Below are 17,475 nucleotides of genomic sequence, written 5' to 3' on the forward strand. Positions count from 1 at the left end.
TAAAAGTTTTCAATATTTTATTAAAGAAAACAGTCAAAATGTACAAGTATTACCCAGGTTTGTAGATAACTTCCTAGAAAGGCAGTAAAATATGAATTTCAATCTAGGTTTTAAAAACTGCTAGACTTGATAATTTTTAAAGTTGATATTTTAAAACCACATTTCACAAATAGTTCTGAAATATTACCAAATGAATAGTGCAACAAGAAAATTGAAATTAGTTCTACACTGTTTGCATGTCAAGCAAAAGTTATAAGTAACTGCTTCAAATACTCAAACCATTTGAGAATGACTGAACCCAACAGCTCCCACCAAAAACTGACTTCTGATCACATTAGGAACGTCCTCTTCTTGTTCTTCGCTTAAAATCAAATGATAATAAAACAACACCTCTTGAGGTCATCAAAAATAACTTTAGTATAAAATTGTCTTGGCCCTTATCAAATATTACATGAGTAAAACCGTTAAGCCTTTATCAAAACAGACAGGAATAGGGAAACAAAAAAAATGTCATGGCCTTAATCCGTATCTGTTGGAATCATGTCTAGAAACGTTAGAAGCAAGACCAGAAACTTGGAGCCCTGTTTTGTTTTTAAAAACCACACAATCACAAAGAAAAACAGCTTCTTACTGCCTAAGGTTTAGGGGTGTTCTGCTCAAGTACCTGTTCCCATAGACAGCAACTTCTTATGTTCTGAACAGAGCATACGCAAAATATAGAAAAATAAATAAAATAGCTTCTTACAGCCTAAGGTTTGGGTGCTGGGTGGTGGTTTAGTATGTCCCCCACAAGTCACACTCTCTTGAGATCATATGCAGAAACATGGAAAATTATATCCATCTTTCTTTTTTAGAAAGAGAAAAGCCCCCCTACATCCCAAAGCTCTTGAGATCGCAAAGGATGGTGCCCTGGGTGCTCTGGATACTTTGGCAGCATGGGAAGTGGGCTCGGAGACAGACCCTGAGCTCCTTGTTGAAGATGAAGCAGAGGATGGGGTTGACCCCTGCCTGGGCAAATGTCATCCACACTGAGGTGGTCAGGTAGACCTGGGGGATAGAGCTGGCCTTAATGAAGACCCGCAGGTAGCAGGCCACAATGTAGGGGGACCAGAGGAGCAGGAAGAGCAAGGTGATCATGTAGAACATCTTGCAGAGCCTTTTCTCCATCTTAAACTCCTCCAGCACCAGCAGCCTCTTGATCTGGCTGTGGGTGGCCTGCCTTATGCCCACGAGGGTGGGCGGCGTGGGCCCCCTGCCAAAGCCAGCCGTCCAGTTTGCAGCTGCTTGGCCAGTGGCTCCTGGCCCGTGGAAAGTCCAGTTTTGGCTGATGGCCGGTACCAGCTGAGCTGGCTTCATCTTGCGGTGGCCATGGATGAAGAAGAGCAGCTTAATGTAGACCAGGTGGGTGGCAGCGATGACAGCCGCCAGCATAAGCATGAAGCCCAGCGTGTCATTGGCCTTTACATAGCGGTGCTCAAAGATGCACTGCTCCTCTTCCCGGATGAACTTGTAGGTGCCCACATCGAAGACAGGGGGGAAGGCCATGGCCATGGAGAGAGTCCACACCATGCACACCACAGCCAGGCAGGTCCAGCCCGTCATGCGCTTGGCATAGAAGCGGTGGTGAGCGATGGCCATGTAGCGCGTGACCCCCACGCAGAAGAGCAGGAAGGCGGCATGGAAGCAGAAAAGCACGGCCAGGAAGGCCAGCACCTTGCAGCTGAGGGGTCCGTGGGGCCAGGCAGCCCCGCTGCGCACCGAGAGCATGACGAAGGGGAAGCAGGCCAGCGAGCGGAGCCCATCAGCCAGGCAAAGGTCCAGCAGCAGGTAGTACGGGGCGCGGTGCAGGTGCCGGTCCTTGAGGATGAGCCAGGCGAAGAGCACGTTCCCCGCCAGGCTCACGCAGAGGATCAAGCCGAGGGTGGCCAGCTTCAGTCCGGAGGCGCTCAGCAGGCCGCCGGCGCTGGGCAGGTGCGGGCTGCTGCTGCTCCCCAGATCGCTGCTGTTCGCCATCGGGTCCTTCCTCCTCCTCCTTCGTCTCCTCCTCCTCCTCGGCGGCGCCGCGCAGGCAGGCTCGGGGGCTCAGCGCCGGGGCAGCGCGCCGGGGCCGAGGGCCGCACCGCCCGGCGCCCCCATGCCCGCCGCCGCCGAACTCCCCCCGCCGCCAACGCCGCCAACGCCGCCGCCGCCCCGGCCGCTCCGGCGACGCGGGGCGCTGCCGCCGCGCTCCCCGCGGGCCATGAGGCTCCCCCGCCCCGCGGCCGCGCTAGGGCCGGGCCCGGCGCCGCCGCCGCCCCATGGGGCTGGGGGATGCGCTGGGGGCGAGGCGCGGCGCGGAGCCACCCCCTTACCGCCGGCGAGCTGCTCCTCCGCGCCGGGCGAGGGGCCGGCCGAGCCTGCGCACAGCAGCGGCGGCGGCGCTGCCCAGCTCCCGCCGAGGACAATGGGGTAAATCCCCCTCCCTCCTTCTCTTCCCTTTCTTCCCTTCCCTCCTCCTCCTTCTTCCCTCCGCCCTGCCTCCGCCCCCCGAGCAGCCCGGCCCCTGCGGAGCGCGAGGCTGAGTCAGGCGCGCAGCGGCGCGGAGGTTCCGCTGCCGCAGCGGAGCTGGGAGCGGAACGGAACAGCCCGCAGCCGGGGGCCCCGCCGGCCCCCGCCTTTCTCCCGCCGCCTCCGCGGGGCGGAGCCGGGGGGATGTAGCGGCGGGTGGGGTGTCGCGATGGGGCTCGGAGGCATCCGGGGTGAGCGCGGGATCCCCGCGGCGCCGCTGCGGGGCGGGGTGACCGGCTGCTGCCGCCCCGCTGCCGTGTGGCCTCGGGCAGCCCCCACGTCCCCTTCTGGAGGCGGAGGGATGAAGCCGTTTATCGCTTATGCAGCCGATGTGTGTATGTGCATGACACAGGTGTGTATATGCACACATATTGATACCTGCCGCAGGTGTGTATCAATCCAATATATCCATGCATTAGTGATATACCCATGTCACATTCACCAATGTACTTCTGTTAGATATAGTCATACCAAATCATACCAAATAGCCATTTAACTGTCTGCACACGGGAGGCAAGTCCAGTAGTGCCTGTTGCAGCAGAGCATCCAGGCACATGGTTCCTTGATGGGTAAGGGGGTTTGCAGGGGAAGGAGGTTTGCAGCAAGCTCGCATGGTGAACCGATGTGAAAATCAAGGAAAAGATGCCTCTGCAAGTCAGGAGCCTGAGGTCTGGGGCCTGACATGGAGTTCCTAACAAGACAGAAGGAGAGAGGAGATGGCAAAATGTCCCTAAAGCACATCGACGCTTTCTACATTTCTGCATCGTGCAGGTGCTTGCCGGTCTCTAGACTCAGTTACACGAGGTCTGTGGAGGACTGAGCAGCTTTTTGTGTACTGGGTAAAATGCCTTTGGCCTGACTAGCACAGAGCTTCTGCTGATTGCACCCACACTGTTGGTGCAGGCTTATAAAATGCAGTTTAATTAATACAGGACAGTGACATGCAGAGCCTTGTCCTTTCTCTCTCCCACTTTGCCATCCTTCTGTATGTAGAGTAAGGTCTCTCTGTGTGCCTTGTAAAGCACGCACCACCGTGCAGCCCTGGGCTTGCTGGAGATGCTAATGCAATTATCATACTGTTACTGAGTTTCCTTCATGTCCTCTTGTGAAGGACACATCTGAAATCCTTTTTTGAGCATTCTATTAAAAGCTGTCAGTAAATTCAGCATTATTGCAGAAACGATAGCAATTAAATCGTCTGCATCAGCCCTAAAAGTGGATGTCAATGGACCAGATTTTTAGCAGATCTTTCTGGCTGGTTTCAGAAAGTGCCACTGCATCTGACAGGGACCAGGCACAAACTTCAGTTGTGCCACCAGACATCCAGAGCAGCTCTGCTGAACTCCTGGCATTTGAACAGCGATAGAAGCAAAATCAGACTTTGCCCCAAAGATGTGTTGGGGGCAATCTGTATTACACACAGGATTTCATTTGCCTGTGGGTCAGGTTTGTATCTGTTATTTATTACTAGTGTTAGGAAAGCAAAGAAATCCAGAGAGGAAAAAAAAAAAGTGGCAGATAATTGAGGTTGCTTTTTGCTTCCTACCAGTACATCTGAGCTGTTTTCAGTTGTTAGGTTTCTCATTTGCACTGAAGTTTTACTGTGACAGAGAATTGCCCACGGGTTGTTCAGTGCTTTGTGCAATTTTCAAGGCGTTTCTCACATCCATGCAGTGACCTGAGTGATGGGTGCGTGGTATCCCCTCAGCAGCCCGTGCACCAGCATCAGGAGTGGTGCCTTTCTGGAGGAGCTGGGGATGTCATGTTCCTCACTTACCTGTGCAACACAGGACCCTGTTCATGGGCTCTCCCACAGCAGGGTACCAGCAGTCAAAGCGCTTTGCCAAGCACGAATAGGAGGATCTGTTGTCCTTGGGGGCTTCTGGCTTCTCAGAGAAGCGGAAGAGACCTTATGGCCCATCTTAGCTCTGTGATCTCTGCCATTAAGTGAGGGAAAGGGAATAACACACCTGCTTCCCTCCTCTGTGCCTGCAGGTAGGGTTTCTCCTCTCCCTGAATGCTCGCCAGCGCAGCTGAGCTGGCTCAGGAGCTGCCGTAATTCACTGCTATCTTGCCAGGCCAGCAGCAAATTGCTAGCTCATCTTTCTCCCACCTGTAGCAAGGGGAGAGCTGGCAGGGAATGATATTTCTTCCGTCTTTCTGGGTCTGCTCCCCTGATAGGGATGCTTTGTAGTGCTGTAGGTGGTGCGAGCCAGGAATTTGGGGCCAGGTTCACTTGCAGGGCTTGCTGAAAGGTGCATTGCTAAAGGAGCAACTAGAGGCAACAGGGAAATAAAAAGCAGGTGTTGGCTTAACAGGCTTCAAAAAAGCTGGCTCCTTGCCTCCAACGTGGCTGACTTGAGGTTAGATCCACCAGTGTAATTCTGCCTGCTAGTGACACCCCAGCCCTTGTTCTCATCTCCCTGCCAGGGAAGAGCCTGCCCTGCCCCAGCCTGGTGCCGCCATGCAGGCACACCTGCACTTCAGGGTGCTGCACCTCCTATTTGCGTCAGCCCCATCAGGTTCAACCAAGGTCCTTGCCCAGGCTCAGACTCAGTTTGGACATTAGAGCAGTGCCAAATTTATGGTATTTGACTGAAAAATAAGAAATAGGATATTTAGTAGCTGCTCTGCTGTCATGGAGCTGCTCAAGGAGCTTTTCTAGCCCACTGACAGCAGTGCCCTGGGGAGGGGCCCACCACAAAGAGTCAAAAGGAGCTGCAGGGACTGCCTTGACACCCCCAACAGCAAAGCCTTCACCCTCGGTGCTGCTTGGTTCTGCAGGATGCTACCAGGCATCCAGCCCACAGCATGAGTGTACCCCTGGGCCCGGCACCGAAACACCAGGCTCCAACCTCCAGTGCCCAGGCAGGGGCTGGAAACACTGGGTGTGCATTGATTTGGGCGTAGCCAGACAAAAGCCAGATCCATCGCAGCAGTTGTGGGGAACAGGTAATTTCCAGAGATTGTAATGAGTGTGTTAAGCTATTAATACTTCCCTTTCTCACTTCAATCACTTTCAGAAAATGAGTTTAATGAAGAGCTGTTCTCTGCTTACAAAATGGTGCTGCACAAGCTAGATGGATTCGTCTGACCTTTCAATGTGCTTTACTTGAATTGCCTGCCTCTTCATGTTCTCCACTCGCTGCCTAGAATGGGAAAGACAGCTGAAATACAAACTCTTATAGCAAATACTGTGGCGTACTGCTTTCTTTCCACCAGCCACCAGTATTCTTCCCAAAGCCTTAGCTATTTATCATTTGTGATGTTATTTGTGTTCTTGTGTCTGAGAGCTCTGTGTAACATTTCTTGAAAGAGAAGTATCTTGTATCCCTTGGCACTACTGCAGTACAAATCAAAGTGTTATCCCCAATGTGACATAAGAGAACCAGAAAATGTCTGAACATGCCTGAAGGACAAACTTGGAGCCTCTCCATGGCGGAGACACCACCAGGAAGCAGGACAGGTGAGAGCGGTCAGCCAAAACAACTTTGCCATCACACATAATTCAGGCAAGGAAAAGTTTTCAGGCTTACTAATCAAGGAGATGGAAATGTCAGTCTGCAGCAGAAAGGGATAATGGGGGCTTGAGTCGGATGCTGGCACAAAAAAGATTTGGATCCTCCTTCCCAGCTTCCTGTAATTCCCAGACAGCTCTCCAGATGACAGTCATTATTTGTGTTATCTTTGCACCTAACAGAGTGAGTCAGGGACCAGGGTGCTCCATAAGCAAAACAAAAAGTTGTCCCTTTTCCAAGGGAACTTGAAATCCAACTGTGAGATGGGAGAGAGAGCCTATATGAACCCTAGAGAAGGGGGAGGAGGAGTGAACAGTGAGGCTGCATCCTGGGGAATGGAATCGGTGTAACTCATCCCTGCAAAGGAGGGAGTGCAAGGAGATAATGAGGTAGGTTTGTGGGTGTTTACAAGGATCACAATAATACTTTGTGACCATGACAGAAGATGGCACGTTAAGGTAATGTTTGAGCACTGGCTAACATGAATGTCATTGCAGGGGCAGGAGTTGTACTGGATGATCCTTGTGGCTCCCTTCCAACTCAGGACGTTTTATGATTCCATGAAAACAGTGTGAGAAGTTTTAAGTCTGCAAAATTTACAGTACTACCCAAAATAACTGCATTGCACAGGACTCATGCTTGCCCTCTGTAACTGGGGCACAGCGCTGGTACGTGCCAGTGAAACGAAGACAGATGTAAGCCGTTGCTGGGAAACTCCCACCCTGCCTCTCACTTCCAGAGGGTCCAGATGACAGGTCAGGGATGGGGTACCGGGGGCTGCCATTGGGCCGGGAAGAACATAGGCAAGCAAAGGCTGGATTTGTGCTCAGCAAAACACTAATGAAGCATTTTGGATGTGGTTTTGTTCACAGAACTATTAGCACAGTTGTGAAAATGTACAGATGACACCAAAGTGGGTGGGAGCATTAATGTTGCTGCTGAATCCTGGTTTCCTGGATGGCAGCAGAGGATCTGCAGGCGAACAGTCACATAGCTCTATCTTTCTGGCAGAGAGGTATCTGACAGCTAGCTATCACATTTTTCAAGGGCTTGTTCCTAGCTGTTTAATACTTCATATGGTCTCTTGGGGAGGGAGGAGGGAAGAACGGAGGAGTATATTTGGCACAGCAGGGAAGTGGACTCAGGTCTTTTCCATCCCTTAGTGCTGTGCTGTTGCAGAGGGAGAGAAAGCCTCCTTCCACAGCGGTACTAATCCTCCTCCACAGCAAGCTGAACGTTTTGAACTTGAACAACTCCTCTCATTTTTCCCCCATGTGATTGTGAGTCAGGCTGAGCTTCTCTATTCTTCTCCATAATTGAGTAGGAGATTATTTTGACTGGAAATAACCAGACACAGGTATCATGGCTGTGAATGCCTCCATGCACACCGCTTGCTAAAAGTTCTGTAGCCTTCTGCAAAGGAAGCTGGTCTTTAAAGACTTTGCTCAATGGAGAAGGAAGAAAAGCAGAGGGGAAGAGTAGCTCCTTGTGCTCACTTCTATCACTGGCTCTGCTAAACTTAACCAGCTGAATTGTTGGTGACATGCTGTTCTTCAGAAGCAGCTCTTTTGTGGAAGAGCTCCCCTGTGACACGGGGAATAGCCGCAGTGAGACAGGAAATATCCCTGACAATGGCTTTCCACAGGAGCTGTAGCTGTGATCCAGTCCCATGGACGTGCTGAGAAAGTTAGGAAAAGCCAGTTCTCTAAAAATCTCCAGGGGAACCTCCCTTGGCACGGATTTTCCTATTTCTTCTCTTCCTTTCTCTGTAGCTCTCTCGTGGGACACAGACCATCTGCTTGCCTTGCACTCTGTCCTGGAGGCAGTGAGCAACTGGAGGAGTGCAGGGCAAGAGAGAAGTGGATGTGATTTTAGGCCACATCTGGACATGTGGCTTCCTCTGCTGCCATGGCAGCTGATACTGCAAGACACGGTGCCCTGCCAGGTCCCACTCCCACTGGGTACCAGACAGGCAGGTGCAGCCCCTCCTCAGGGCTAAATTTTACCTATGAGTTATCCCGCTAGCGAAGCTGGATACTAAGAAGCATTTCACAAGATCAGGCTTTCGCCAGTTTATATATAAGTGGGATTGCTTCAGGCTATTGAACCAGCCTGCTACAGACTAGCCCACCCCAGAAGTGTTATCTGTGCTGTAGCATCCTCAAGCCATTGTTGTTCTGCTTGTGCATCTAATGTCTCAGCTGCTTACTGAGGAGCTAATGAGCTTTTGGAGATACATGGGTGCTATAAACTCCTTAGGCTGGAGATAAGCAGCTTATTGCCTTTAGGAGCACTGCCAGCCCTTGGCTCTGCTGTTGTGGTGCTTCTCAGGCCCCAGGTTCTTCATTAGCAGGAAGGGTTATAATGTCTTGCAATAAGCAAGTGTATTCCTAATTACCTGCATTCACATGTGCACTGCAGCCATCTCCACGAGTTGAGGTCAACCCTGGCAGCAGGACAAGCAGGCAACAACAGGCTTTACACGCTGTGTTGTCACGTCTCCCTGCGTGACTTCAACCCTTGCGGACTGCCGTCCCTGCACCGGGGCTGCACCATCTCCACGGGGTGAAACTACCACCCTCATCATGGTGAAACAGCCTTTGGCATCCAACAGCAAATTCACTGTGGACAGGTTTACCAAAAAAGGTGGCTGGTTTGATTATGAAACAACTTATTTCCATTGCTATCCTTTCTCTGCTTGCAGATAGACCCACTGTGAATTCCTGTCTAAAAAACTGACTGGGTAAAAGCAAAAAGAGGTAATGCACAACTGAAAGTTCACTTTCAAAGTCACTGTGAAACAGGTTTTTACTTCCTTAGTGTGTATTCAGCCCTTACTGTTCTCTGCTTGCTCTCTGCAGTGTCTGCCATCAATCCTGGTCAACAGGCTGCCGTCGCTACTCTTACTAAATGCTAAAGAGAGTCTTCAAATAAAATCTGCTTGGCTAGTCAAAACATCTTCATCTTTATTGTGTATTTTACTTTTCCCCACGCTTTTCCATATTACCCAAGTATAAATTAGCCCAACAGCACTCTTTCAAGGTATAGCTAGAAACATAATTTGGTATGCAACTCTTAAATTTTTGTTTAGTTGCTCTCCTTGGGGCAGTTTTGGAATTCATCTAATCATCAGGGAGAGTTATTTGAGATGCTTGAAGTACCTTCTGATACCATCTTTTGAGTCATTAAAATCTGAAAGCTAGTTTCTTTGCCTCTCTATTGTCCTTATATATTACCTTTCCTGTTGGTTGATACCTGTGCACAGCTTCGACTGAACCCAGAACAACTCTCTGATTTTGCACTCTGTGCTAACAGGTATCCCCTCCTTGCCTACAGCCCTTTTCCTTCCTTCACAGCTGGTTGAAATGTAAAAACCTTCAATGTCACTAAAATTCCAAGATCTAACAATATCAGAGTCCGTGAACTTGAATGCTAAATTCTTAGTTAAATGGGTATTTTCTGTTTGATAAAGCCCTTGCCAGGGTGTTGGAGTGGGATGATAATCCAGATAAACTGAGAGCAGTGGTTTGGAGGTCAGCTCAAGGCTCTGCACCACTGAACAGTACAGACTGTTCAGTGCCTCGTCTGGAACTCAAATCAAGCATCACCAGATTCATGTTCAAGGGGTGAAAGTCTCTAACTAACCCTTCTGTATTTAAATTACTTCTTCAACAAAGGCATTCTCTCATAGTTTAATTTTGAACTATAGAAACAGCACGTAAGAAGGTTTTGTAATTTAGAAGTGTTCGTGGGTCTCAACCAACTTTGTACGCTAAGTAAAGCATGATAAACAGTTTTTACCATAGTATCCTATCAACTGAGCTTTTAAAGCAGGCTGATGAAAAGGAATCTATTATTTTAATAGCACTTTCCCTCTGGTAAAAGGTCTTGCTAACTTCCTGAAGCAGAGCTTGAAATAACAGATATAAACTGTCAGAAAATTTGTGGTGTCATTTGGAGTTGAGTGAAAATTGTGACCAAAATCTGAGCCTGCCCAAACCCTGAGTTAAATACCAAAATGCTCCGGGATCCCTCAGGTCATCATACAAGCTGTTGAGGGTAACAAACAGCTTATTTGTTTGCGTTGCTTTTTTTTCCTAGTTGTTCCTTTTGTGCAAAAGGTTTTTCTTTGAGACAAGTGGCTGGCTTCATTTTTTATTTATTTGGCCTTTTGCTCTTTTATTTTATCTAATAAAGTTCATGTCAGTGAACTGATGAGGAGAGACCTCCCAGAGCTGTGTTAAACCTGAAGTTTTCTTACCTGAGAGGAGCAGGGTTTTGGGAAGATCCAATAGGATTACATATTTTTTTTTTGTGATCTTGAAAAAAATGTTGTGGTTAAATAAAAACAAAGTTTAGCAAAAAAAAACCCCACAACACTGGTTAGATGCAGAGCACAAAAGCCTTGCAGAAAGCCTCTGAACATCATTTGGATGCCAGTTGAATTACCTTTACAATAAAGACACGATGACTGGGAGGATTGTGGAGAGCTCTATAAATTTCATCCATGTAATCCTTGAGTCCAGCCTGGGAAACAAACCTCATGTACCAAGTTCTGTAGGACCATTTCCAGCTTTCCCTCTCAAATAAGGGGCCTGGCTGTGTGACCCATAAACTGGAAATTTTGACTGATTTCAAAGAGAGCTAAACTGAGCTCCTTGAAAAGGGAGCGCTAGCGTGCAATGCTGCTTTTCTTGTTTTTTCTTATTAAAATGACTAATTAAATGTTTGTATTTTTTAAGCACTAACTGGTTTTTGATGGTTGTTTAGAGATTTTGAGAAAGTCAATAATTTTGATGAAATAAGACTGTAGACTCCAGAACAAAGTCCACATGGAATCCGTGATGTTGCTAGGATACAGCTATTAGTATTTCAGTGGCTGGGGTATTTTTCTTGGTGTGAGGTTTTGTTTGTTTTTGTTTTTTTTTTAGTAGAGTTGCCCTAACCTCTCTTACAAACAGTAGAATACGTGACTGCCTGATCCCATTTACATGACGCTCCCTCAATTTACAGTAACAAAGCCAAACTTGACCCATTAGTTTCAGCCACTTTTGTCTGTGAAGAAGAAACACAAAGAGTAATTTTAACCTGAGCTACAGGGAGCACACTTTGTCTGAATCTTGATTTTTCTTTTTCAAATGATGTGCAGGGTTTTCTCCCTGTGGATGTTACATTGCTGAAGTCAGTCTCCCTCTAGTGGTCTATTTCCAGAGGGGGCCTTGGCTTTACTGGCTTGGACGGGTACCAAATTTGATAGCATGATGCAGAAAGTTGAACGATCCCTATGAGCTGAACTGTAGAGCAGTGTTGAACCCGTAATCTGCAAGAGGTAAGCATAAACCCAATAAAAATACTATTTTATGTGTGGTTTGTATTTTAGAATTTTTCTGTTTTTTACAAGATCAGTAGTAGATGAGGCTTTCCATCCCAGACTTGCTCTGCAGTACAGGCTAACATGGTTTGCTCAGTGTGTAGGATGTGATTCTTGCATATTGTTTCCTTCAGCTGTATACTGGAATGTCTGTAAAAAAATTTAAAATAAAATCAGTATTTAAGCTCATATTCCACATCAAAGCTGATGCCAGATGCAGTGCCAATAACATTCTTTTTGATTTAATATAACACCGAATAGCATTGTGGATGATGCTATTTTGGGATTCCCATGTTTGGGGAAGTGATATCTATGTGAAACACACTGCAGATATTTTTTTTTCTGGGAAATAAGGAAAAGAAAGCTGTTTGGAGTTTGTTTCTAACATATAATTTAGATTTGAGGTCCATCAGGTTTCTTGCATTTATGCCTCTGACCTTCACCTTTGCTGGGCATCTCTTTCTTTAGCACTTAAGATAGCTCCAGTGCTTGCAAGCATGGGGAATGGGAAGGGGGAAGGATGAAAGCAGAAGCCTTGTATCCAAAGCTAAGTAAGAAATTCAAGTCCCCCAATACCTGATGCATGAATTGGATACTGACTTATTTCAGCTCCCCAAAGATGCCTGGATAAAGAATAAAGATCTAATCTAAAGCTTATTGAAAACTATACACGCCTTTACTTAACTGTGAAGGGCTTGGCTGAGGCTCAGCCTTCCTTCCTAAGTGATGGTAACCAAAGAGAGCTGTGATTCTGACATGCATCAAGGATCCTGGAAAGACTGATGTCTTCACAGCTTGTACACTGATCTGAGGTAGGTAGAGGACTGCTACTGCCTTCTTCATGTTCACATCTGGCAAAAGTCTATCCTATGATTTTCTTTTTCATATACTGGAGGAACTATTTGGCCTTGGTTTTTACTTTATAAACTGTACTAGAGAGGAAGCTTAGAGAAAATTGAGATTACCTGCCCTAGAAGTGAGCAAGCTCCCATTCTGTTTTCACAGGACCATGGACCTGAAAGTTATGAGATGCCATCACCTTGATATCAATAATTTTACAGTAAGTTCAGTAATGTAACAACTTTAAGGGTGAGGTTTTGCTTTTGTTTGACTTTTACTTAGTGCTTAGCTTTTATTTGGCAATCAGGAATTTTGATCCTTTGGGAGACTGCTTAAAACACTTTCCTTTCGATGCTGTTCCAGAAAAGCCGCACAGCAGTTCCCATGATAGTGATTTTGGAGCCAATTATGTCTTTCATTTTTGTTTACATGTTTCTGAAGTTTCTCCAGTATCCTGGCCCAAGCTGATTTGATTTGGATTTATAACTTGAACAAGAATTATTCCATTGATTTTATTTATATAAAAATAGGCATTTACTCCTGGCATGTGGAACAAAATTCCTGCACTTTTCAACAGCTACACAGCTAAAAAAGCAGATGTAAAATTCAGTATGCACATCGTCCCCTCTGAGATTTGTTCTAGCATCACTCACAGGCAGTAAGTTAATAGGAGTCCTATGTTTACAAGGAGGTCATGTACCCTTACGTGATGCCCGTGGACACATGAACTGGCTTTACTTTTAAGTCATTATATAGGTTTTGTTTTTTAGACTAGCACAATGCATATGTAGGAGCTTTCTTTAGTAAGGAAGGAAAGGATCTAGTTGAACCGCTCTTCTTTGTTGGACCAGTGAGTGGTTATGTCAACTGTACAAGCTAAGGAAAGGTTCCTTTGCTTGTCTGACTTTGGTAGGTGTGTGTGACTTCTCTGCACGGGAGCTTGCAGGACCCCGCTGTGTGAGGAGCCTGTCCCGCCGAGCGGTGCTCAGTGCTGTGCGCGGAACTTTCCATCCCAGGCAGAACTGGACACAAGCCTGCCAGAAAAACAGGGGCAGCAAGCCAGCCAGTTTGTTTTTAACAAAACAAAGTTATGCAATATTATTTAGCCCTAACATGTTCCCAAGTATGCAGCAAATGAAGAACTCACTAAATACAGTATATCTCTGGCCATATCATTTGAATATAACTTGTTTCCATGACAACCTCTGCTTAACAGCTTGGCTGATATGAAATCATTCCTAGATGAGGGAGCGTCTGCCAAAAGTATTGGGATTCAACACTTTAATATCATGTTTTAGGTTTAAAAAACCATTTATTTAAGCCCCTGGAAGCAAATATCAAATAAAATCCCTTCATCCTCACCTCTGCTTTGGCTTTCGGTTGATCAGTTTATCTTCTTGGGAACCTATCAGGAGCGGCTCTTGTGTTACTTAATATGCTTCTGCAATCCCAGGCAGTATTTCAAGAGCAAGTGATCGTGACACCAGCATTTGGTAGAGAAGTTACATTCCGTGGCTGTTGGCTCAGCCTGCGAGGCAGCGGGGCAGCAGCTGGGCACAGCAGCCAAGGCTTGTGCTCAAGCCATTCCTCAAGTCTGTGACAGTTTATGCTCCAACTAGCTGTGCCTTGGAGTAAAAAAGCGGAGCTTTGGCTGGAGAGAGGTCTAGCCCAACATTTCACACAGTTTGTTTTTTACCAGGAGCACTGAACAAACAAACCCAGCTTATCTATTAGATATTTTCTGAGGTGCGGTACCTGTCATCTCAGAAATTGCTGTGGAACACTTCCAAGGTGGAAATGCAATGTGACTGCTCATATGGTGCTTGTTCCCTTCCTCCCTTCCAGATGCTACATTGCATTAGAATATCGCTAAAATAAGCCTAATGCTTTCCTGATATTTCTCATGTACACAGGCATTGCAGTTGCTACAGTGATGGTACACAACTGTCAGAGGGAGAAAGGATGGGCCTGATGGATTTAAGCAGCAGTGTGCCCCCTCAAACCACCATTGCTTTATATCCTGGGGATTCCCTGCACTACCACAACAGGCAAACTATATTACAAACACGTGTAATGTACCCATTGCTGTCAAGATTTTTGGAGTCAGCAAGGATTAAAAAAAGTAGGGATTTAAATCTCAAGTAAAACCATGTTGTGAAGTATTTGTTGTTTCTTCCCCCTATGATGTGCCTACTTCAACTCTAATTAGCTGCAATATGCAGTTACTTGGGCCTTTGCTATGGCAGAGTTTCAGGTGCTTGAAACTGGGTGCAGGAAAGCAGTGCTAGGAGTGCACAGAATGGGGCTGAGCAGTATTTCCCCTCGACTTGCCCCCCAGTCAAGTTGTTACCTGGGAAGTTTTCAGCTGTTACCTATCTCAAATCAGCTGAGCTAATCTACCAGCTGATCCTCTTTTCCACCACACAGCCCTACTTTATAAGGCCTTGGCAGAAAGCTGCCTGTTTACCTGGAGAATTCTACAAGCAAAAGGAGGATGTGGCTGGGAAAGGGTGTATGGATGAAGCCAGGAGTCCCTTCTATCATGGTGAGCTTTAAGGAACTCATCTCACCTCTGTACCATATTGTAGCACAGGACTGCACCATAACAGAGTTTCCTTATTGTAAATCTGCTTGAGAAGGTACAAAAGCACAAGAGACAGCATCACCAGGATTTCTTTAAAAGGGAACCTTCCAGATGTATAGCAAATATCAGTGAAATACATTCTTAATTAAAGCCCTATAAATATCTCTCTAAAAGTGCTAATAACTTCCTGGGATTTTTTTAATCTCTGAATTTATTTTATTCAAGGTATGCTGGCAGTGTGAGGCAGCTAAGCAGAATCAGGATGCTTTTCTCATGATCATTTTTCCTTGTGAGATCTATCTCAGGGGACTCAATTTTGCTTCTGTGTCACGACTTCTTAGAAATCTCTGTAGGCAAAGGATGTGCTAATTTAATGCATCCTGTGATTGCCCTTCCTCCACAACCAGATTAATTTACTGTTACTTGAGATTCCCGCAACGTACCTTGTGCCACTGTGAAGCCTGGTGTTTACTGATGTAAACAAGAAATAAGCAGAGGCTTTGCTTGTCTCATTTGGAATAATGATGCAGGCTCTGCTGCCTGGTGCTTGCTCCATGTCTCGGAGGTGTGGGGGTTGTACTTCTGTATTGTTCCTTGCAGCTCAGATTGTTTATAAGAGAATAATTTGTTTTCAACCTGACCTATAATGTTTTAAATGATGAGCAGCTCTCTGATAGTGGAATCTGGAGGTTTTCACTGAAGTGTGTGGTTCCTGTCAGAGGCAGGTGCTGGATTCAAAGGAAGTTAGTTTTTCTAATGTATTCTAGTGAGTTTAGCCTTATTTTCAGATGGATGGTGCTGTCTGTCCAAAAATCTGGCGACCTCAGCAGGAGGACACACAAACGTAGTAAGTGTGGAGGCTGTCAATGACAGTCATGGACAAGATGTGGCCCTTCAGGGTCATATAAATTAGTGCTCTCCTCCTGTCTTCTTCAGCTCTTCTGAGAAAATCTGTGCCTAGATACAGCCATTTATTGTGGGTTGGGTTTTTGGGGGGTTTGGGTTTTGTTTTGTTGGGTGGCCTCACCATTAAAATAGAGACAGAAATCTTGGAGTAGGCATACCAATTAATTTTTAGATGCCAAGCTCTCCCAAATGGTCATTATCTTGCCTTCTATTTAAAGAGGAGTAAATTAAATTGCAAGAGAAGGTGCAACTGGTTTTCCAGATCTTATTTAATTTGGCTTAGCAGTTAACATTTTCCATCTGCGCAACATAATCATTAACTTTTTTTGTTTCTTCATTATCACTGTATAGACTGCTTTTTATGGGTAATCTCTGCCCTTTCTTACTGTTGGATTTTCATTTCTTTATAGGAGCGTGTCTTCATTGATTTTTCTTTTAGGACAAAGTATATATAAAATTATTCATCCTACTAAATGTGCTTGCAAGGAAAACTATGTGATTCATGGTCCTTGATCCTGCTATCACTTATGTGGGTGTTTAACTTTACTACTATGCATAGTCCCTCTGGGGAGAATCTTAATTTTTAAAATATTGTTATAAAAATAATGTGAGGTTTTTAGCACATGTCCATGCTGCATTATGAGGAATGTCCCCCTGTAAAACCAAGCATGTAAATTAAATAGGTTGTAGAAAATATGAGAAGATAAATTTCCCACACCCCACCCAGCCTTGAAAGGTTCATTGTTGCATTATCATCGCCGTATAGAAGACAGGGTGTGTGTCAACGGGACACGGGGTAATGGTTTTAAACTAGAAGAGAGGAACTTCAGGTTAGACATGAGAAAGAAATTTTTTACAAGGAGGGTGGTAAAGAACTGGAACAGGTTGCCCAGAGAGTTGGTGGATGCCCCATCCCCAGAGACACTGAAGGCCAGGCTGGATGAGACTGAGCAACCTGATCTAGTTGAAGATGTCCCTGCTAATGGCAGGGGATTGGACCGGATGACCTTTGAAGGTCCCTTCCAACCCAAAGTATTTTATGATTCTACAATTCTATGATCTATTGGTCAGTTTACATGATACTCATCCTTCCACTTTGTGAATGTGCAAGTGTTTTGTGTCCTAAAACTTGGATTTTTAGGGAGATTTAGTTTTTTGTCCAGCATTGTTAAGCCAAACTGGACATAAAGATTATTGCCTTCAGAAAGGCAGCTCCAGAGACTCATTAGTTGTGGTGCAATCTGTGGATGGGCAGAGAAGGAACTGCTCGCAGCGTGCTCGCTGCAGGACGGTTACCTCGGATACCCTGCCTGCCCAGCCGCCTGGAGGCAGTGGGTCCCTGGAAAGGTCTAAGAAAGCAGATCAGCCCTTCCCCTCGCTGTGCCCCCCAGGAGGGGCCGAGACGGGGATGGGGGTGAGCACATGTGATGGGCCAGGCTCAGGGCCCCTTTCTGGTACCACCCGTGCCCTCAGGTGGGCCCTGGGCCATGTCCATCGCTGTCACCATCGGTGTGGCTCCCTCCTCCCCTCACCCATCCGTCTGTCCTTCCCGCCGCTCCCTTGGCCCAATGGCCCCTTGTCCCTGTGTATCTGCCCCTCGCCGTGTCCGCGGATGTGTCCCTCCCCTGTCTCCTTGCCCTGCTCCGTCCCTCACTTTGCCCGCCTCGTCGTCTTCGTCCTTTCCGTCCCCCCACTCCGCAGAGTCCCTT

The 17,475-nt window shown here is 46.7% G+C and overlaps 1 protein-coding gene across 1 annotated transcript; it reads right to left on the reverse strand.

Annotated features, from left to right (window-relative positions):
• GPR27 (G protein-coupled receptor 27) lies at positions 1 to 2,658 on the reverse strand. Its single transcript, XM_005501937.4, has one exon. The coding sequence runs from the start codon at positions 2,011 to 2,013 to the stop codon at positions 871 to 873; it is 1,143 nt and encodes a 380-aa protein (XP_005501994.3). The 5' UTR covers positions 2,014 to 2,658; the 3' UTR covers positions 1 to 870.
• Between the last annotated feature and the right edge of the window lie 14,817 nt (positions 2,659 to 17,475).

The sequence above is a fragment of the Columba livia genome, chromosome 10 (genome assembly GCF_036013475.1).
Source record: "Columba livia isolate bColLiv1 breed racing homer chromosome 10, bColLiv1.pat.W.v2, whole genome shotgun sequence".
Lineage (NCBI taxonomy): Eukaryota > Metazoa > Chordata > Aves > Columbiformes > Columbidae > Columba > Columba livia.